Here is a 23533-nt window from a genome sequence, read left to right as displayed (position 1 = left end):
GCTGTGCGAACTCTCATACCGTATAGAGGCCCTCATTCCGAGTTGATCGCACGTAGCAACTTTTTGCTGCTCGTGCGATCAACTTGACGCCAACTATAGGGGAGTGTATTTTAGCATAGCAGGGCTTGTGTAGCCCTGCTATGCTAAAAAAGTTTCCTGCAAAACAAGACCAGGGTCAGACTTACTTACCCTATGTGACAGATCCAGCGACAAAGGTCCCAGGATTGACATCAGACATCTGCCCTCCAAACGCCTGGACACGCCTCCGTTCGGATCTCCACGCCCAGAAAACGTTGACGATCCGCCCCGGAACACCACCCCGCTGTCAATCTTCTTGCGATCGCACTAGCGATAGCTTTCTTCTCTCTTCTGGTGTTTGCTGTTGTTGGGCAACGATGTGCGTGTGCATTGCGGGCACCGCGAATGCGCATTTCCGACCAGTTTGCACCGCAGCGAAGAACCGCTGCGTGCGAACAGGTCGGAATGACCCCCAGAATCTCCCTGAAACTGCTTTCCAAAAGTAGGCAAGTATGATGTATGTATGTATGCATGCTCCGTGTGTGTCTGCAGTGTGTATGTTTGATCTGTCTAGTTATGTATATATGTTTTTGTAAGTACGCCATGCATGTATGTATGCTGTGTGTATGTATGTATGTATGTATGTATGTATATGTACAGAAGAGTGTGTGTGTGTGTGTGTATATATATATATATACATATAAAACACAACATATGTACATGCATACGTGAACGGAAACCCCCTCCAAGAAAATCCTGCGTTTGCCCCTGACACAGTATACACCCCCCTCCCCTTATACCCTGGCGCACACACAGTATACACCCTTCTCCCCTTACACCCTGGCACACACACAGTATACACCCCCCTCCCCTTAGATCCCGGCACACACACAGTATACACCCCCCACCCCTTATACCTTGGCACACACACAATATACCCCCCCCCCCCTCCCCTTATACCCTGGCACACACAGTATACACTTTCCTCCCCTTATATCCCGGCGCACACACAGTATACACCCCCCTCCCCTTATACCCTGGCACACACACAGAATACACCCCCTCCCCTTATATCCTGGCACACACACACAGTATACACCAGGGACGTGCGGTGAGCTAAACTGCTCAGGAGGCACTGGCTTGCACCAGAGCCAAATTTACATGCAATATATGAGCCAAATGGTACATGGGGGCATTATACACATGCACAGCAGCAGTGGCGGAACTAGCGAGCGGTGGGCCCAGGTGCGACAAAATGCTTTGCCCCCCCCCCCCCACACACACACATCCCCCCCCCCACATCCCATCCAAGTCCACCCCCTCACCCCTGGAGAGGATCTGGTGAGGGGGACCTGCTCAGGGCCAGAGAAATGGATACCTAGCAACAGTGCCGTAACTAGACATTTTAGCACGGTGTGCAAGAAACGGCATCGGAGCCCCACCCCTGCATGCAAAACAGGGGCAGTGCGCGCCGTAGGCGCGCGCAAAAATACATAGTGGCGTGACTTCGTGGGGAAGGGGTGTGGCCACAAAATAATACCAATTCATAAAACGGTGCACAGTAGTCTCCATTCTTCAAATTACGCCGCACAGTAGCACCACTACACCAGGTAGAGACCCTTTTACACCTTACAGCGGACAGATTCCTCTTTTTACACATTACGGCAGACAGCGTCCCCTTTTTACACATTACGGCAGACAGCGTCCCCCTTTTTACACATTACGGCAGACAGCGTCCCCCTTTTTACACATTACGGCAGACAGCGTGCACGTTTTACACATAACGGCAGACAGCGTTCCCTTTTTACACATAACGGCAGACAGCGTGCCCTTGTTACACATAGCGGCAGACAGCGTACACTTTTTACACATAACGGCAGACAGCGTACACTTTTTACACATAACGGCAGACAGCGTCCCCTTTTTACACATTACGGCAGACAGCGTGCCCTTGTTACACATTACGGCAGACAGCGTCCCCCTTTTTACACATTACGGCAGGCTGATTCCCCCTTTTTACACATAGCGGCAGGCAGATTCCCCATTTTTACACATAGTGGCAGGCAGTCCCCCCTTTTTACACATTGCGGCAGGCAGATTCCCCCTTTTTACACATTGCGGCAGGCAGATTCCCCCTTTTTACACATTGCGGCAGGCAGATTCCCCCTTTTTACACATTGCGGCAGGCAGATTCCCCAGTTTTACACATTGCGGCAGGCAGAATCCCCCTTTTTACACATAGCGGCAGGCAGTCCCCCATTTTTACACATAGCGGCAGGCAGTCCCCCATTTTTACACATAGCGGCAGGCAGTCCCCCATTTTTACACATAGCGGCAGGCAGTCCCCCATTTTTTACACATAGCGGCAGGCAGTCCCCCATTTTTACACATAGCGGCAGGCAGTCCCAACAAAGAAAGAAAGAGACAGAAAGAAAGAAAGAAAGAAAGAAAGAAAGAAAGAAAGAAAGAAAGAAAGAAAGAAAGAAGAATTATACTTACCCTCTCCGCTGGCTCAGGCTCCTCGGTGCAGCGTCAGACGATTCCCGGGCAGGAGAGAAGGAGGAGGACGGAGGTGAAGGAGGGAGCCGCAGCAGCGCTTTGTTACTGGTGGAGGCGCTGCTGCTGCTGCCCCTCTGCTTCACTATAGGCTGTTCTCGGAAGACAGCCTATAGTGAAGCAGAGGGGCAGCAGCAGCAGCGCCTCCACCAGTAACAAACCGCTGCTGCGGCTCCCTCCTTCACCTCCCTCCTCCTCCTTCCCCCGTCCGTGCCGCTGCTCCTCTCCTCTCTGGGCGGCTGTGCGCTGCGGGCAGCGGTTGCCCGCAGCGCACAGCGGCATGTAATGAGTCAGTTTGACTCATTACATGCTTGGGCCCCTGGACAGAGGCGGGCCCCAGTGCAACGCACTGCTTGCACTGCCGGTAGTTCCGCCTCTGCACAGCAGTATAAACTGCTGAAAATGTTGTGAGTTTTGATTAGAGATGTGCTGAATAGACTTGTGCTGCCATAGACTTTTTACTCCACAGTTTTGGCTATAAAAATGATTAGAATAATGCAAAGAAGATATTTAAAACATATTCTTTGTATTTTTCATATACTTTATACAGTAAAAACTCTGGCACGAACGTTAGTATGACAGGAAAGGCTCTGCCTCACCTGCCTCACCCCACCGCACGTCACTGGTATACACACCCCTCCCCTTATACCCTGGCACACACAGTATACACTCCCATCCCCTTATATCTCGGCACACACACAGTATACACCCCCCTCCCCTTATACCCTGGCACACATACAGTATACACTCCCCTTACACCTGGCATACATGCAGTAATTACCCCCCCTCCCCTTATACCCTGGCACACACGTTGCAACACCAACCACCCTTCCTCCCCTTATACCCCAGCACATAGCCACATGATAATCTCCCCCCACCCAACCCCTTTTCCCCCCTGGTCATGGAGCAATTGCCTCCCCCCCCCGCCCCCGCAGTGCGCACTTCTCCATGCTGAACGTTGCTGTGTACAGACCATGGGTTGCCCGGAGGTCTGAAACACAGAGCGCAGGGCAGCCCATGATCAATACACAGCAGCGTTCAGCACGGACACCGGGAGATGAGATCAGCTGTCTCTTTGGCCGCGCTGCTAGTACAGCAGCGGGGCGGAGCAGCCGATGGTAGTGGAGGCTCATGATTACTGCATGTCTGGCTGCGGCGCCCCCCCTAATTGTGATGCCGGCGCTTACCCCGAATGGACAATCCGCGCGGCAGTGAGAGCGGCTACCTCCGGCTGTGAGAGGTGAGCGGGAGCAGCTGCGGCCTCTCTGGGGGTGGACAATAAGGAGTCCCTGTGGGGAAGGTGGGCTGGACCAGTGAGAGCTCTGAACCTGGTGCCCAATCATTTCTGCCTCAGTGACAGGGGCGGGCTTTCACATGGGCTGCAAGCACGCCCCTGTCACTGAGGCACTCATACTAGTGCCGCTTAGAGCGCTTTTTTTAAATGGGCTTTTTACTGCCCATTGTTTGGCGACGCCCCCGTTTCTGACCGTTTATCATTGGCTTCGGGAGGCACCGCTCATGGTGCCTCCAAAACAAATTTAAAGCAGCTTTAGCACTGTAAAAATGATTACAGTAATATAAAGCATCTACTTATGACACTTTCTGCCATAAGTATCTTCTTTGTACTACTGTAATCATTAATGACAGGGGAGGCACTGCCGCCCCTGCCTCCCCTGACTGCATATCCCTGGCTCTGAGCTATTTGTAAAAGTAATAATGTCATAACATTGCATTCATTAACTGCCTGGACAACCTGGTGCATGTAGAACGTGGCCCATTATTGTTATCTTTCTACTTGGCTGGCTATTGTATAAATACAGCCCTTTATACTGTAAAACTACTGTACTTTTGGTAGCTGCGACGACTACAACCAGTCTTTGTGTAAACCTAAAGAACAAGTTTTCTGATTTTCATCTATAGCAAAGCCTTTTCCAGTCGAGGGCCTGACTCACAGTTACACAGAGACGCATCTTTATGCTAATGCCGCAACCAATTCATAGTCTGCCAAGGTTCTCACTGTATCCTGTCCTTCTATCTCCTTTTTTTCACTTTCTTTCCTCCCTCACTTCCCATCTACGGGCCTGATTCAGACCCGATCGCTGCTATGCGTCTTTGCACAGCGGGAGATCAGGTAATAACTGCGCATGCGTATGCGCCGCAATGCACGTCAGCCAATAACAAAGGGCATCGCCGGTCAGTGACAGGATGGTGCAAAAATTTAATTTGCATGGCCGTTCAGAAGGTGATTGACAGGAAGGGGCCATTTGTGGGTGGTAACTGACGTTTACTGGGAGTGTCCGGAAAAACGCAGGTGTTACCAAGCGTTTTCAAGGAGGGTGTCTGACATCAGCTCAGGACTCGATCAGGACTCGATCAGGAAGTATTTTTAGCACTGTACACTGAGGGCGAGATGTATTAAAATACATCGCCAACCCTCGCTGCTGACAGCTGCGATGCTAATCGCATATGTACTAACATATGCGATTAACATCGCAATGCCACCATGGAGTTGGTAGGGAGGTCTGCAGGGTTTTCCGGTGCTCTCCATCACCTCCCAGACCCGGGAGGTGACGTGTGCAGGGAGTCCCCGGACTCCTCCTCCTCCCCCCCTGCAGCCGGAAGAACAAATGGCTGTGCTGTGGGGGAGGAGGTGGTGGGGGGCCGCACCAGCATCGTGGAGCCTCACCAGGAGGCTTACTGGACGGAGGTGAGTGGGTTCGTCGCGAGCGGCATGGGGGCGGCGGTGGGATGCGGTTAGAAGCCCATAGGCTTCTATAGGGTATCGCCACAAAAAGATGGCGATCATCGGTGGCCGTGGGTTAGTACATATGAAAAATGGGGTAAAGCCCCCGAAAACGGGGTTTTACCGCATTTTCCCTTTAGTACATCCCGCCCTGAGTGAGGTGCGAAGGACTTGCACCTTCCCACATGCGATCACACACTTACACGGGTGAATTTCCACTCCGCCTTGGGCGGTGACTATCCAATCGCAGAACAGCAACATTAGCAGCACAGCAATAAGGTCTGAATCACTCCCTATATCCTCCATTTTCCCTGTATCTCTCCACTTCTCTAATCCAGCCTGTTTCTCTCCTCTCTCCTGTCTCTCTGTCCACCTCACTCTTTTACTGTGTATCACCCTCTTCCTCCCCATCTCTCAGGTCCACTGTCTGTCTCCTTCTCCCCCTACCTAACGCTATCTATCTTTACCTACACATACCCCTATTGCTCCCTCACCCTGTCTCTCACTAGCAGAGTCTCTCACTACCCGTGTATTGCCACAGTACATGCTATATAAGTGGAATTGGCTGCCCTATAATTTATTCCACGCAAGCCCCACTTTCCTCCATCACTTCTGATGGCCACCAGCCATGTAAGATTGCCATGTAAGATTGTCATTTATGAATGCACCATCTTCTTCCTCAATGGACACAGAACAGCACGAGTAATGTATGGTACTTGTGTGCCCACATTTGTCTTAGGTGCGTGTGTGCATCATCATGTGTGGCCTTGCAAGTGTTGCTCTTGAGTGATGACACACTGCTCTAGCCAGTCTTATATTGGGCAGTTTTACTATGTTTACAGACACATTACATAATATCAAGAAATATTTTCAGAATATATGTATATATTTTAGTATATAAGACTCATCTCCTTCACTATTACTTCTAGCACCAACCCTCCCACCCCCAACAAAAACTGAGAATATAAGAAATGTAGATATTTTTACTGCATAGCATATGCCGAGTTCCTCCAATATTTGCATGATATTGTGCCTAAGGCAGAGGTTCCCAAACTGTGTGCCGTGGCTCCCTGGGGTGCCTCGGGACACTTGCAGGGGTGCCCTGGGTTGGTGGTCCAGGACCAATTCAAATTATTCATGGTCAATATAATAGGCAAAACTAGTGCTGGTGGCTGCCAGTCATAAAATATGTGGACAAACAAAAGCAAATCTTGTCCCTCACCACACAACTGACCCTAAGGATAACATATAAACGCTATCTACTTAATGTAATATTTCTTTCTAAATTTCTCAATAAGAAATTTTTGGCCTAAGGGGTGCCGTGAAAAAAATTCTGATATTCTAGGGCGCCGTGATTCAAAAAAGTTTGGAATCCACTGGCCTAAGGCAATAAATCTGAAAGTACAGTACAAGACAAGGAAGGAGAAGCCATGTTTTTCAGCTAATTTTCTCTGGAATGAGTACTAAACACTACAATAAGATAAGCATTACCATTACTGTTAGTTAATCCAAACCTTCATGGCAGATATATTTTACAACAGAAAATTATACTTAGTGTTTTTACAAATACCTACTGTATTTACACAGAGCAAATTACAGTACAATACATAATGACACATTGTGGTTCAGATATGAAGCAAGCTACATTGTACAGTGTAAACTATAGTGTGAATATGTAACAATGTACAGTATAGTAAATTTAAGCTGAACCTTATCTCTAAAATTAATTCTCAGAGTATATTTAAAGTATAATGCAGTGGTTCCGCACCCTGGGATGAAGCGAGGCTGTTGCAGGGGTGCCTCTAGTTGGTGGACTAAATCAAATTAATGGTCAAAGTGATAGGCAAAACCAATGCTAGTGGCAAACAACGTGAACAATCAGAATCACAACCCTGTACACCACCATATACAGTAACTGACCCTAAGGATGAAAGCTATGCACAATTTACTTAATTTAATATTTTTTTCCAAATTTATTAATAAAAACTTTTATCCTGGGGGTGCTGTGAAAAAAATGCTGATACTTTAGGGCACCGTGATTCAAGAAAGTTTGGGAACCACCAGTACTTTGTATTATACAGTAGTATAGCATAATATCTCTCATATATCTGTAGTTCTAATTCCCTTTGCTGACATCTAAATATACATTTGATTTGTGATAATGTCATAAGAAGTTAACACACTCACCACTAAAATAACACTTGCTTGTGGAATGGGACGATTTTCTACTTCAATATTTGGATCTTCCGAAGCCAACAAGTTCAGAGCTTGATCGTGTGGTGATTGAGGGAAAGATGATTTCACTAATAAGCCAGGAATAAATTTACTGACTTTAATGTTGGTTGGTGAATGAAAGTTATATTCAGGCATCTTTTGCCTTTCCAGGTCTAAGCTCTTTCTAATACCATGTACATGACTGTAAATAAATTTGGGCTTCCCACTCTTCCTGTCTCGGATTGCCAAAAAATGATCATTGTCTCCAGAGAAGCACTCTGTTGGGATAAAAAAAAGCAATACATTAAAGATAATCAAACTTAGAATATAAGAAAACATTTGGTTCTCTTTCATCACTTAAAAAATAATAATTCATGACTTTTTATTGTATAATCACAATATATTACATAAAATAAAGTACATCTGTACACAGAATGCACTGTGCAGTGTAGGCAGGGATATCAAGTGCTTTTCAGTCATCAAATTAGTCATCGTGATTTGGTGAAAAGGTGTCAAACAAGATAAGTTGAACTACTGTATACAGTTGAGATATATACTTTGTACATGTAATCAAACTTTTTTATTCTCCCAACAGGTGACAGTATTTATCATTATCAGACAATTTGGAGTTTTGCTCAACAAAGTTGAAGCTGATTGAGTTAAATTCAAAGTGATTTCTTTTATTTACACAAAATCCTATTCTACCCTCACCATTATTTTCCAAAACGTTCTGAACACTTCACTCAATAATGAGAACAATTAGGGATAAACAATGAAAATAATGCTATCAGTTACTGTTCTCGACATACAGCTAATCACTAGTACTTTGCATGATCTAGGTTTAGAAGCTACTGTATAATACATAAATTAAAAAACATTTATTTGTATACAATGTGTAAAAATTACAACAATCTCCCGGGAGAATAAAATAATGGTGTAGATTTCACAGCAATAACAATGTGCACTGTTTTATAACTTCATTATCAATTACTCAAAAAACCATTAGTAATAGGTGAACCTATTTGCACATGCTTATTTGGTAACTGCACCTGGGAGATTTTCAACCGTGTTGGGTTCACTTGGTACACACAAAATTTTGATGGAGAATGTATGTAACTAATAGATATTGTATCTATACAAGAGTCACTTACGGCTAGGTATGCCAGAAGAGATTGCGTGCATCACAGATCCATTGCAGTGAATTGCTGGTTTAAAAGTAAATGAAAGAATTACCTCCGCTGGGCAGGAGCCTGTTCTATCCTTGCTCCCTGGTGTCGTCTCACCGACCCGTCAGAGACACACACACCAGAGCCTCAGCGGGTATGACTGATGCTGCGCCGTGCAGGGAGCCCCAACGAGCCGTTCCAGATGGTCCGCGCCACCTCCGGTACCTCCGCACTTGCAGACGGGAGGCTGTTTAGCTGGTGATCCGGAGTTTACCGGTCTGCGCCGGGATGAGAAGGAGCGGCACCCGTTGTTTTCGCTTCCCCAGGTTACGTAGTCGGCTGTGGCCACGGGGACTGGAGCTGCAGTGCAAGTGCTCCCGATGGCGGTAATGAATTACCGGGCTCCTATGCACGGATGAAAGATTCCAACGGCAGCTGATAACAGTGTGGATCCTTGCAGGGAGAAAGCCTGTATCCTTAACGCGTTTCAACGCCAGCAGGGCGTCTTTTTCGAAAGGCAGGTATACCTGGGAATAGGAGTGGTCTATTCTTATGCCTGTTCCCCAGGTGCAGCTATTTTTCAGCAATTGGATTCAGCCGTCTCTTATGTCATTAATTAGTATATAGTATAGTGAACTCCTGACATTATGAGACAGACGAGTATATTTAAAAAGGACATCACCATAGTGGTATCATTTAAGTAACTTGATCTGATACATAGTATCACAGCATAAATCACATTTGGTACATAAAAAATAATAATGATAATAAATCCAAATAGAGTATAATATATGAGACTGGGAATATTAATACTTATTTTAAAAAGTTGCTAGTGCAATCTACAGATATCATGCTAATTTCATGTTTTTCGGTGTATATATTAAGATGGATATGTTTTCTAAAATTGTCATGGTATTAGTTTACATGACTTTAATAGGAAAAATTGATTTTCTTTAGTATAGTCTTTACTTATATTTGTGCTTAAAATCTGTGCTAGCAATCGCACAGATGAAGATATTTTAAGCGTGGAAACACCCCAATGGCCTTACCAATTATATTGTATTGGGCCACAGAAAGCGAAGAGAGGGAAAGAGAGGAATATGGAAAGAGAAACAGTGGGACTGATTTGCAAGGTGCAAATTAAAAAACAAAAAAAAATTATTTATATAAAAAACGCAATGAGAAGTTTTTTAATAGATGATAGATAAAGATAAAGATAAACCTCTTTATAGGAGTATTCAGATCTGGTTGCAGATCTGGTTGCATAGTTTCACCATGAAAAATACCCTCTGCAAAATATGCAATACATATTGCACTCAGCTATCTGGTTCTCACGGAGTAATTCTGTAGGCACTGGACCATTCCTAAAAGAATGACATGTGTGCCTATGTCCATGTGGATGTGTGTGGGTGTGCACAGTTTATGTGTGCGCGTGCACATATGCACATGGATATACACGTATGCATTTATCTATCATCTATTAAAAAACTTCTCATTGCGTTTTTTATATAAATAATTTTTTTTTGTTTTTTAATTTGCACCTTGCAAATCAGTCCCACTGTTTCTCTTTCCATATTCCTCTCTTTCCCTCTCTTCGCTTTCTGTGGCCCAATACAATATAATTGGTAAGGCCATTGGGGTGTTTCCACGCTTAAAATATCTTCATCTGTGCGATTGCTAGCACAGATTTTAAGCACAAATATAAGTAAAGACTATACTAAAGAAAATCAATTTTTCCTATTAAAGTCATGTAAACTAATACCATGACAATTTTAGAAAACATATCCATCTTAATATATACACCGAAAAACATGAAATTAGCATGATATCTGTAGATTGCACTAGCAACTTTTTAAAATAAGTATTAATATTCCCAGTCTCATATATTATACTCTATTTGGATTTATTATCATTATTATTTTTTATGTACCAAATGTGATTTATGCTGTGATACTATGTATCAGATCAAGTTACTTAAATGATACCACTATGGTGATGTCCTTTTTAAATATACTCGTCTGTCTCATAATGTCAGGAGTTCACTATACTATATACTAATTAATGACATAAGAGACGGCTGAATCCAATTGCTGAAAAATAGCTGCACCTGGGGAACAGGCATAAGAATAGACCACTCCTATTCCCAGGTATACCTGCCTTTCGAAAAAGACGCCCTGCTGGCGTTGAAACGCGTTAAGGATACAGGCTTTCTCCCTGCAAGGATCCACACTGTTATCAGCTGCCGTTGGAATCTTTCATCCGTGCATAGGAGCCCGGTAATTCATTACCGCCATCGGGAGCACTTGCACTGCAGCTCCAGTCCCCGTGGCCACAGCCGACTACGTAACCTGGGGAAGCGAAAACAACGGGTGCCGCTCCTTCTCATCCCGGCGCAGACCGGTAAACTCCGGATCACCAGCTAAACAGCCTCCCGTCTGCAAGTGCGGAGGTACCGGAGGTGGCGCGGACCATCTGGAACGGCTCGTTGGGGCTCCCTGCACGGCGCAGCATCAGTCATACCCGCTGAGGCTCTGGTGTGTGTGTCTCTGACGGGTCGGTGAGACGACACCAGGGAGCAAGGATAGAACAGGCTCCTGCCCAGCGGAGGTAATTCTTTCATTTACTTTTAAACCAGCAATTCACTGCAATGGATCTGTGATGCACGCAATCTCTTCTGGCATACCTAGCCGTAAGTGACTCTTGTATAGATACAATATCTATTAGTTACATACATTCTCCATCAAAATTTTGTGTGTACCAAGTGAACCCAACACGGTTGAAAATCTCCCAGGTGCAGTTACCAAATAAGCATGTGCAAATAGGTTCACCTATTACTAATGGTTTTTTGAGTAATTGATAATGAAGTTATAAAACAGTGCACATTGTTATTGCTGTGAAATCTACACCATTATTTTATTCTCCCGGGAGATTGTTGTAATTTTTACACATTGTATACAAATAAATGTTTTTTAATTTATCTGATTGTCAAGCGCCACTTGTTATTTGTTGGTTAGTGTTTGTTTCAAGGGACTGGCAATTCCCTTTATCAGGAGGCTGCTGACAATCAAAGTGCAGTGCTTCTCACCTAAGCGCTTAGTTTTTTTCCTTTTTTGTATTTACCAATCTTGCCATACTATAGCAGCTAAGGTGAAGAGCACTGTAAAATGAATTTTTATACAGATAGAATTCAACGGAGACAAGAAGTTCTCAAGCAATATGAGACTGGGAATTATATTAATGAGGAAACACCCCATGATGAGTTCTTGAAAAATTCAAACAGACTTGAGGAGTTGCTTAAATCTGAATCTAGACATTGGTGGGACAAAACGTCTCTATCAAAATACTTAGAACATAATAAAATACCCCGTGGTCTGCGTATTTTCAAGAGCTCATCGTTCAATAATGATCCTGACTTATTGGAGCAATGGGAAAAAATTTTGGACAAATGTTCATTTGCGCTCATGCAATTAATAATTGACTATAGGGGAAATAAATTGATAGAAATTGAGGATGAGATTAAACAAACGCAAGATGCACTACAGAAATATAAAGATGAGGATTATTATAAAGAGAGGGAAATGGTAATGAACAAGAGGTTAGAACACTATGAGAAAGAAATTATTGATAGAAAGGAGAAAAAATTCTCACGTGACTTAAGAGATTATAAGACCAATACTACGAAAAGTTATCACATTATAAATAGAGTAAGAGAGGAATCTAGATCAGAGACACGACAAAAATCTAACTATAGGGAAAATGCCAGCTATCAACCTAGATCTCAAAGAGGTAGATATCATTATAGACCCACTCAGTATAAAACACGCGAATTACCAGAGAATAGAAAGTTCTCTAATGATACACAAATGTCACCTGGGTGGTCAACTTTACCACATAAAAAAACTCCACAACAGCAAGAATCTTCTACAAGAGCTGAGAATGGAGATTCTCCCCGAGAGCGTCGCCATTTTTTAGACAGGGGAAGGAGAAACAGGATGGAATTAAATGCCAGAGGGAGCAGACACTTCCTACAAAATCGTTACGACCCCTTGACACGCACACCAAAAAGAGGAAGAGATTTCGACCAAGAGGTCGAAGAGGAGGTAAGGGGCAACAAAAATCAAAGGTTCCGTTAAAATCAGTTGGTATTTTTAATCTTTCCTCTGTTACTCTAACAAACACTGAGGAAAAAATCCTTTCGAAAGGGATGAATTTTGCACCCACCACACGCCCCAATTTTTTTGAGCTCTTCATTGAACTCAATCGTTTTGTTAGAGGACTATTGTCAGGAATCGACTTACCAGGCTGGCATCCGTCCGCCGCTGCGGACTCCGTCCTGGCTCCCTGCGGTCACCTGTCGCCTATGCCCCTGCCATGGGACATCATCTGGATCCTGGGGGCACTCCTGAGCCAGCGGGCGTGTGCGCGCCGCGTCCCTGCTAGGCCGCGGCGTGGGCGCCGCCATGACAGTCTCCAAACAGCTAGTATGCTGCGGCCAATCCGGTGCGTGGCCGCACCCACTTTCCTTTCCTCCATCCAATCCCTGCACACCATGGGGTATATAGGAGGCTGCAGTTTCACCTCACAGGCATCCTGGACTTTGTGTCATTCTGACAACTCGCATGAAAGGATCGGCTCCTGTTTCTCCTGAGTTCCTGGTTCTCTGCTAAGAACTTATACTCCTGGTGATTCTACATTTCTCCCGTGGAACTTCAAGGCTCAGCAATACCAGCAACCTGCATTGGGCTTCACACTCATCACTAACTTGTGTGCTTCAGCCTGCAGTTGAAGACTAAACTCCAGGTGTGTTCATTTCCTCCACCTGTGACACAGCTTGCTGCTGCCAGTGCCTCATCACCTGCACTGTGAGTTGGTCTCCTGCTTATGCTCAGGTTTGCAATATCCATCTACTGCCTTAGTTCTCTGTTTTAAAACCCTGCACTGGTTTCTAAACCAGAATCATTTCATTGACATTCATTCCGTTGTTTTATATTTCCGGATATGATTTCTCAACTCACCTATCACCCATTGCCATAGACTGTTGTTATCATTCCAAGTGTTTGACTTTTCCATCTGCTATTATTATTATTATTTCTGCTGCATTTCTGTTAATACTTATCTGCTGAATAAATACCATTGCGCTCATGCGCAAGAACGTGATTCAACCTCCTCGTCTCTTTCCTCCTACCTCCACTGACCCACTAGCGCCCCCTCCGGGGACACAGACCAAACACAATCTGACAGTAAGTCCAGGATCGATGGACTCGGATGGTGGACGGAGTGTGGGGTCAGAGGCCTTGCAAAATCTGGTCTCCCGTCTGGATGGTCAAGAGGTTGCGCAGCAGCAGATGCTTCACTTTCTACAAGGGATGTCCTCCCGATTGGATACACTGCAGCAGTCCCTGCCAAGTGTACTCTCACCTACTGTTACCCCAGCACCTGCCAGTGCTGTAAGTTCTTCTATGTCGGCTGCTTCAGCTCCAGTGTCACGTCTGCACCTGCCCGTGCCGAGCAAATATGATGGCAGTCCTAAATTATGTCGCGGGTTTCTTAATCAGTGCGAAATACAGTTTGAGTTATTGCCACATAACTTTCCTACACCAAGGTCCAAGGTTGCCTACATTATTTCCTTACTCTCTGGATCTGCTCTGAATTGGGTGTCTCCTCTGTGGGAACGTGCTGACCCTCTGATTAATAACTACTCTGACTTCGTGTCAACCTTTAGACGGATCTTTGACGAGCCTGGTCGTGCAACATCAGCTTCGGCAGACCTGATCCAAATTCGTCAAGGTAACCGAAGCATGGGACAATATGTCATCCAGTTCCAGACGTTGGCTGCAGAAGTCCAATGGAACAACCAAGCTCTGGTAGCAACCTTCTGGCACGGACTTTCGGATCGGATCAAGGACGAACTGGCAACCCGTGACATTCCTGTTCAACTGTCTGACTTGATCTCCCTGTGTATAAAGCTGGACTCTCGCATCCGCGAACGCAATAATGAACGCGCTCGGAGTGAGCCTCGCAGAGTAAGGTTCATACCCTCTGTACAGTTCCAGCCTCCTTCTTCTTCTGACGAGCCTATGCAGGTAAATAGGTCCCACCTAACCCCTGAGGAACGGGCAAGAAGAATACGAGAGAGGCTCTGCCTATACTGTGCTGCTGCGGGTCATCAAATTAACTCCTGCACGATGCGTTCGGGAAACGCCAGATCCTGACTTGTAAGGGAGGAGTCAAGTTAGGATCATTCAGTCAAGCTCCTTCTCAACAAGATCTCATTCTTCCAGTGACGCTAGAAACTTCCGTTGGGCTCCAGTCTGCGTCAGCATTAGTGGACTGCGGTGCTGCAGGAAATTTTATCACCCAAGCTGCGGTAAACAAATTTTGCCTGTCTACCTGTGAACTTTCTTGTCCTGTATACATTACTGCTGTGGATGGTAGTAGAATCTCCAAAGGGAACATTTCACATCAAACTACCCCAGTGGTTCTGGGAGTTGGATTTCTCCATTCAGAAATTATCAAGTTCCTGGTCATTCCTCAAGCCACCCAGGAGATTGTCTTGGGCATGCCTTGGCTCCAGCTACATAACCCACAGTTCGACTGGACAACGTTGCAGCTTACCTCATGGGGTTCACACTGTCATCATTCCTGCTTAGCCCAAGTGTGTCCCATTAAGTCTACCGAAGTGAAGTCACAGCTAAGTCTCCCAGCAGTTTATCAAGACTTCGCAGACGTCTTCTGCGAAAAGGCTGCTGATATCCTGCCGCCCCATAGGGAATGGGATTGTCCCATTGATCTCCTTCCTGGCAAGAAGCCACCCAGGGGGCGCACCTATCCTTTGTCTGTTCCTGAAACAGAGGCGATGAGTAACTACATTAGAGAGAATCTTCAGAAAGGATTTATCCGTCCGTCATCATCACCCGCTGGTGCAGGTTTCTTCTTTGTCAAAAAGAAGGATGGAGGACTACGTCCATGCATTGACTATCGGGGTCTCAATGACATTACCATCAAGAATAGTTATCCTCTACCACTTATTACCGAACTTTTTGATAGAGTTAAGGGGGCTCGCATCTTCACCAAGTTAGATCTCCGCGGTGCCTATAATCTCATCAGAATCCGGAGTGGTGACGAGTGGAAGACAGCCTTCAACACTCGAGATGGCCATTATGAATACCTGGTAATGCCATTTGGGTTAAGTAATGCTCCAGCAGTATTCCAACACTTCGTGAACGAGATCTTTCGTGATGTCCTGTATAAGTACCTTGTTGTTTACTTAGATGATATTCTTATCTTTTCTCAAGACCTTCCATCTCATCGCCTACAAGTCTGTGAAGTTCTCCGACGTCTTCGTGAGAACCGTCTCTACGGGAAATTATCTAAATGTACCTTCGAAGTTCCCTCTATACCCTTCCTGGGGTATATAATTTCCGGATCGGATCTTCAGATGGACCCGGCAAAATTGGAAGCCATTGCCAATTGGTCCATTCCAAACTCCCTCAAATCTATCCAGCGGTTCCTGGGTTTTGCCAACTATTATAGAAAATTTATTCGAGGATTCTCCACTCTCATCGCTCCTATTACCAACCTGACTCGGAAAGGGGCAGATCATTCCAACTGGTCAGAAGAAGCCTTGGCAGCCTTCCGGAAGATCAAGCTAGCCTTTATGTCTGCTCCAGTGCTGTCACAGCCAGATGTCAACAGGCCGTTCGAGTTGGAGGTAGATGCCTCTACAGTTGGGGTTGGAGCTGTTCTCTCCCAGAAGGGATCTGATGGGAAAGTTCACCCTTGTGGATTCTTTTCTCGCAAGTTTCTTCCCGCAGAAGCTAACTACTCCGTGGGAGATCAAGAGTTACTGGCAATCAAACTGGCTCTCGAGGAATGGAGATATCTCCTAGAAGGGGCTAAACATCCGTTTAACATCTTCACGGATCATAAAAACCTGCTATACCTAAAGGCAGCTCAGTGCCTTAACCCTCGCCAGTCCAGGTGGGCTATGTTTTTCTCACGTTTTAATTTTAGGCTTCATTTCCGCCCAGGTTCACAGAATGTGAAAGCCGACGCATTATCCCGGTCCATGGAATCAGAAGAGGGAACATCTGACTCTGTGCCACATTCCATCCTGAGTCCCGTGGTTTTCGCTGCCTCTCAAGTCTCTCCAGCTCCACCTCCGGGTAAGACTTTTGTTTCCCCAGAACTCCGTCCCAAGTTGCTAGCTTGGGCCCACCAATCCAAGTTCACTGGTCATCCTGGTGTCCTGAAGACATTCAAGTTCCTTTCTGCGTCATATTGGTGGCCGAAGATGAAAGTGGACATCCAGGATTTCGTGGCATCTTGTCCGAAATGTGTGCAGCACAAGACTCCTCGTCAGTCTCCAGCAGGTCAGTTACAACCCTTATCAGTCCCTAGTCGTCCTTGGTCTCACCTATCAATGGATTTTATCACTGATCTTCCACCTTCTCAGGGACATAACACTATTTGGGTTGTAGTGGACAGATTTTCCAAGATGGCTCATTTCGTTCCTCTCCAGGGTCTCCCTTCTGCCCCGAAACTTGCCCAGATCTTCCTACAGGAGATCTTCCGTTTACACGGTTTACCCTCCGAAATAATATCTGATCGGGGGGTACAGTTTGTAGCGAGGTTTTGGAGGGCCCTCTGTTCTGCCATGCAGATAAAATTGAAATTCTCGTCTTCATACCATCCTCAGACGAATGGGCAGACAGAGAGAGTCAATCAAGAACTTGAGACTTTCCTACGGCTATATGTGACATCCTCCCAGGATGATTGGTTTAATCTGCTCCCATGGGCCGAGTTTGCCCATAACTTTCGTTACCATACTGCTACAGAAACGACACCATTCTTTGCAGTCTATGGGCAACATCCCCGAGTACCTGAATTCCAAGAACTCCCTCATATGGATGTTCCTGCTGCCACTACGGTCCTGACTCAGTTTTCCTCCATTTGGAAAAAGATTCATGTTTCCCTTAAAAAAGCCTCCAGTCGATACAAGGTCTATGCCGACCGTAAGAGACGTGCGGTTCCCCATTTGAAACCGGGGGACAGGGTTTGGTTATCAACCCGCAACCTTCGTCTCAGGGTCCCATCCATGAAGTTTGCACCACGCTTCATTGGTCCTTACCCTATTGAGAGTGTCATCAACCCAGTGGCTTACAAGTTGAAATTACCACCTTCACTTCGTATTCCTAATGCCTTTCACATTTCTCTCCTCAGACCTCTAGTCCTAAACCGCTTTCAGAATACTCTTCCAGCAGGTCCCAAGGTTCGAACTCAGCGGGGCGTGGAATTTGAGATCAACAAGATTCTGGACTCTCGTTGCCGGTATGGACGTCTCCAGTACCTGGTCGATTGGTTCGGTTATGGCCCAGAGGAGAGAAGCTGGGTGAATTCATCTGATGTCCATGCTCCTAGGTTGGTCCGTGTCTTCCACAGCACTCATCCCTCCAAACCACGTGGGTGTTCGGTGTCCACCCCTAAAGGAGGGGGTACTGTCAGGAATCGACTTACCAGGCTGGCATCCGTCCGCCGCTGCGGACTCCGTCCTGGCTCCCTGCGGTCACCTGTCGCCTATGCCCCTGCCATGGGACATCATCTGGATCCTGGGGGCACTCCTGAGCCAGCGGGCGTGTGCGCGCCGCGTCCCTGCTAGGCCGCGGCGTGGGCGCCGCCATGACAGTCTCCAAACAGCTAGTATGCTGCGGCCAATCCGGTGCGTGGCCGCACCCACTTTCCTTTCCTCCATCCAATCCCTGCACACCATGGGGTATATAGGAGGCTGCAGTTTCACCTCACAGGCATCCTGGACTTTGTGTCATTCTGACAACTCGCATGAAAGGATCGGCTCCTGTTTCTCCTGAGTTCCTGGTTCTCTGCTAAGAACTTATACTCCTGGTGATTCTACATTTCTCCCGTGGAACTTCAAGGCTCAGCAATACCAGCAACCTGCATTGGGCTTCACACTCATCACTACCTTGTGTGCTTCAGCCTGCAGTTGAAGACTAAACTCCAGGTGTGTTCATTTCCTCCACCTGTGACACAGCTTGCTGCTGCCAGTGCCTCATCACCTGCACTGTGAGTTGGTCTCCTGCTTATGCTCAGGTTTGCAATATCCATCTACTGCCTTAGTTCTCTGTTTTAAAACCCTGCACTGGTTTCTAAACCAGAATCATTTCATTGACATTCATTCCGTTGTTTTATATTTCCGGATATGATTTCTCAACTCACCTATCACCCATTGCCATAGACTGTTGTTATCATTCCAAGTGTTTGACTTTTCCATCTGCTATTATTATTATTATTTCTGCTGCATTTCTGTTAATACTTATCTGCTGAATAAATACCATTGCGCTCATGCGCAAGAACGTGATTCAACCTCCTCGTCTCTTTCCTCCTACCTCCACTGACCCACTAGCGCCCCCTCCGGGGACACAGACCAAACACAATCTGACAACTATGTAGGAAAAGATTTTTTGTGATGGCAGATGAACAAAATATACGCCCAAATAATTTTGAAGTTTTATTAGATCAAGATGATACTTCTGGACTTAATATGCTTAATGAACTCTTACTGGAAAATGCTTCTCATGACGATCTAGAGCAGCAGACTAAAATACCTGTGTTTGACGTTAATAGAGGCACTTTCAAGAAAAAATCACAATTTTTTCCCATCCAACATAAAACTAGTGCTATAAATACCTTCTATCATACCACCTTAGAAGAATTTCGCAATCTATGCGATCAGAAAATACATCCCTGTCTATTTAATTTGAAGCCTGATGAAAGAAAAGCTCTTAAAAGACTTTCTGACAATCAGGCACTCACTATTAAATCTGCAGATAAGGGAGGAGGAGTGGTGGTTCAGAATACTGAAGACTATATCAGAGAGGCCAAAAGGCAGCTCACTGACACCACTTTTTATAGAACGTTAGGACAGGATCCAACCCTTGATTATCAAAAGCAACTAAAAAACATGCTTACAATAGCTTGTGCCGACGATATAATTACTCGTGATGAATTTGAGTTCCTCTACCCCCTCCACCCAATCACTCCGATTTATTATCACCTCCCTAAAGTACACAAAACACTGCACGAACCGCCAGGTCGCCCTATTATTTCAGGGATCGATGGTCTTACATCAAATTTGTCTTATTATGTTGATCACTTCTTACAACCACGCGCTACCTCTCTGAGATCCCATATTAGAGACACTACTGAGTTTATTAAACTGGTAGAAGGTCTGCAATGGAGCTCTGATTTTATGTTCGTCACATGTGACGTCCAAGCTCTTTATACTAACATCCCACATGCAAAAGGGATAGACTGCGTGACAAAAAGCCTGTGTGAGGATATGGGTATCTCAGAGGGGAAACGCCAATTCATTCTTTCTGCTATTGCTTTTATTTTGTCTCACAATTATTTTTTATTTGATCACCGTTATTACCTCCAGGTCCTCGGCACGGCGATGGGGACCAGGTTCGCACCAAGTTTTGCCAATATTTATATGGGCGACTTCGAAAACACCCACATTTGGGGAGGCGCCTACAGTGCGAACCTGGTCCTCTATGGTCGCTACATCGACGACCTGTTTTTTGTTTGGAATGGGGATTCTGCTTCAGTTATTGAGTTCGTTAGGTATTTAAATAACAACACTTATGGTTTAACCTTCACGTGCACTCACCATCCCTCACAGATTAATTTTTTAGATGTAACGGTGGAGGTGGTAGAGGACATTGTCACAGTATCACCTTTTAAAAAATCAGTGGATGTATGTAATTACATTCCTTATTCCAGTAACCATAATAAAAACTGGCTCAAGAATGTACCAAAAAGCCAGGTACATAGAATCAGGAGAAATTGTACTTTTGATAAAAAATTTCATGAACAGGTTAATGAATTGGTGGATACATTCAAGGGTTGTGATTACCCACAGGTGGTATTAGATGAGGCCTTGGTTTATGCCTCCAAACTCGTGAGAAAAGATACGCTCGCCATGCATAATGAGAACTGTACTAATATACAGGAATCCAGCCACCAAAGTGATGAAAGCCTGGAGGCTACAAATAAAAATAAAAATATAAATAGAAATAAAAATAAAAATAATAAAAATATAAATAAAAACGAAACAATAAAGATGAACAAAGACAAATACAGTTTGGTATTTAAGTCAAAATTTAATATAGCAGCCAGTAAGATCAAGGGTATAATCAATAAAAATTATAGATTATTATTTACCGATTCTGTCCTTAAGGAACATCTAGATGAAACACCTATGATTGTCTTTAAGAAGGCTAAAAATCTGCGTAATATTCTAGCTCCTAGTTTTTTTTAAGGGACAGTCAGATCGATCCTTGAAAAATGCACAAAGAACGCTCATTGGACCAGAGGTTACAGGCTTTTTCCGTTGCAATCACAGGAGGTGTACAACGTGTTTGTTTGCTCTGAACAAAACCAAAAGTGTGTTATCAAGTGTCTCGAAAAAAGAGCACACAATTGACACATTTATCAACTGTAGTACCCAATATGTTATTTATTTATTGATATGTCCCTGTCAATTATACTATGTGGGTCGAACGATACGTTCCCTGAAGCTCAGATTTATGGAACACAGAAGGAATATCCTCAATAACATCATGAACCACAGTGTATCCCGGCATTTTTCTGAGCTTCATGGAGGCGATCCAACAGGACTTCTGCTGATTGGGCTGGAACATATCCCAGCAACCAGCAGAGGTGGTGATCGCTTTAGAACCTTATGTAGACAGGAGGCAGCATGGATTCTAAAGTTACAGACACTAAACCCTCAGGGTTTGAATGAAACAATCGATCTGGAGTTCATTTGAAGAATATGGCTGAATATCTGTAATCCATGTTAGCTTTTTGGTATTGGACTGCACATATGTATCTGCATGTTTATGCGGGTACATATGTATATACTGATACATGCATACTTTTTAATTTAAACCTCTTTATAGGAGTATTCAGATCTGGTTGCATAGTTTCACCATGAAAAATACCCTCTGCAAAATATGCAATACATATTGCACTCAGCTATCTGGTTCTCACGGAGTAATTCTGTAGGCACTGGACCATTCCTAAAAGAATGACATGTGTGCCTATGTCCATGTGGATGTGTGTGGGTGTGCACAGTTTATGTGTGCGCGTGCACATATGCACATGGATATACACGTATGCATTTATCTATCATCTATTAAAAAACTTCTCATTGCGTTTTTTATATAAATAATTTTTTTTTGTTTTTTAATTTGCACCTTGCAAATCAGTCCCACTGTTTCTCTTTCCATATTCCTCTCTTTCCCTCTCTTCGCTTTCTGTGGCCCAATACAATATAATTGGTAAGGCCATTGGGGTGTTTCCACGCTTAAAATATCTTCATCTGTGCGATTGCTAGCACAGATTTTAAGCACAAATATAAGTAAAGACTATACTAAAGAAAATCAATTTTTCCTATTAAAGTCATGTAAACTAATACCATGACAATTTTAGAAAACATATCCATCTTAATATATACACCGAAAAACATGAAATTAGCATGATATCTGTAGATTGCACTAGCAACTTTTTAAAATAAGTATTAATATTCCCAGTCTCATATATTATACTCTATTTGGATTTATTATCATTATTATTTTTTATGTACCAAATGTGATTTATGCTGTGATACTATGTATCAGATCAAGTTACTTAAATGATACCACTATGGTGATGTCCTTTTTAAATATACTCGTCTGTCTCATAATGTCAGGAGTTCACTATACTATATACTAATTAATGACATAAGAGACGGCTGAATCCAATTGCTGAAAAATAGCTGCACCTGGGGAACAGGCATAAGAATAGACCACTCCTATTCCCAGGTATACCTGCCTTTCGAAAAAGACGCCCTGCTGGCGTTGAAACGCGTTAAGGATACAGGCTTTCTCCCTGCAAGGATCCACACTGTTATCAGCTGCCGTTGGAATCTTTCATCCGTGCATAGGAGCCCGGTAATTCATTACCGCCATCGGGAGCACTTGCACTGCAGCTCCAGTCCCCGTGGCCACAGCCGACTACGTAACCTGGGGAAGCGAAAACAACGGGTGCCGCTCCTTCTCATCCCGGCGCAGACCGGTAAACTCCGGATCACCAGCTAAACAGCCTCCCGTCTGCAAGTGCGGAGGTACCGGAGGTGGCGCGGACCATCTGGAACGGCTCGTTGGGGCTCCCTGCACGGCGCAGCATCAGTCATACCCGCTGAGGCTCTGGTGTGTGTGTCTCTGACGGGTCGGTGAGACGACACCAGGGAGCAAGGATAGAACAGGCTCCTACCCAGCGGAGGTAATTCTTTCATTTACTTTTAAACCAGCAATTCACTGCAATGGATCTGTGATGCACGCAAACTCTTCTGGCATACCTAGCCGTAAGTGACTCTTGTATAGATACAATATCTATTAGTTACATACATTCTCCATCAAAATTTTGTGTGTACCAAGTGAACCCAACACGGTTGAAAATCTCCCAGGTGCAGTTACCAAATAAGCATGTGCAAATAGGTTCACCTATTACTAATGGTTTTTTGAGTAATTGATAATGAAGTTATAAAACAGTGCACATTGTTATTGCTGTGAAATCTACACCATTATTTTATTCTCCCGGGAGATTGTTGTAATTTTTACACATTGTATACAAATAAATGTTTTTTAATTTATCTGATTGTCAAGCGCCACTTGTTATTTGTTGGTTAGTGTTTGTTTCAAGGGACTGGCAATTCCCTTTATCAGGAGGCTGCTGACAATCAAAGTGCAGTGCTTCTCACCTAAGCGCTTAGTTT

The 23533-nt window shown here is 44.7% G+C and overlaps 1 protein-coding gene across 1 annotated transcript in view; it reads right to left on the bottom strand.

Annotated features, from left to right (window-relative positions):
* PTPRR (protein tyrosine phosphatase receptor type R) overlaps positions 1-23533 on the bottom strand; it is a 415965-nt gene that overhangs the window by 333028 nt on the left and 59404 nt on the right. Inside the window, exon 2 of the mRNA XM_063927466.1 lies at positions 7505-7809. Within this exon, the coding sequence (XP_063783536.1) occupies positions 7505-7809 (305 nt within the window). The remainder of the gene's footprint in view (positions 1-7504; positions 7810-23533) is intronic.

The sequence above is a fragment of the Pseudophryne corroboree genome, chromosome 6 (genome assembly GCF_028390025.1).
Source record: "Pseudophryne corroboree isolate aPseCor3 chromosome 6, aPseCor3.hap2, whole genome shotgun sequence".
In the NCBI taxonomy this organism is placed as follows: domain Eukaryota; kingdom Metazoa; phylum Chordata; class Amphibia; order Anura; family Myobatrachidae; genus Pseudophryne; species Pseudophryne corroboree.
This window is presented reverse-complemented; position numbering and strand designations above follow the sequence as displayed.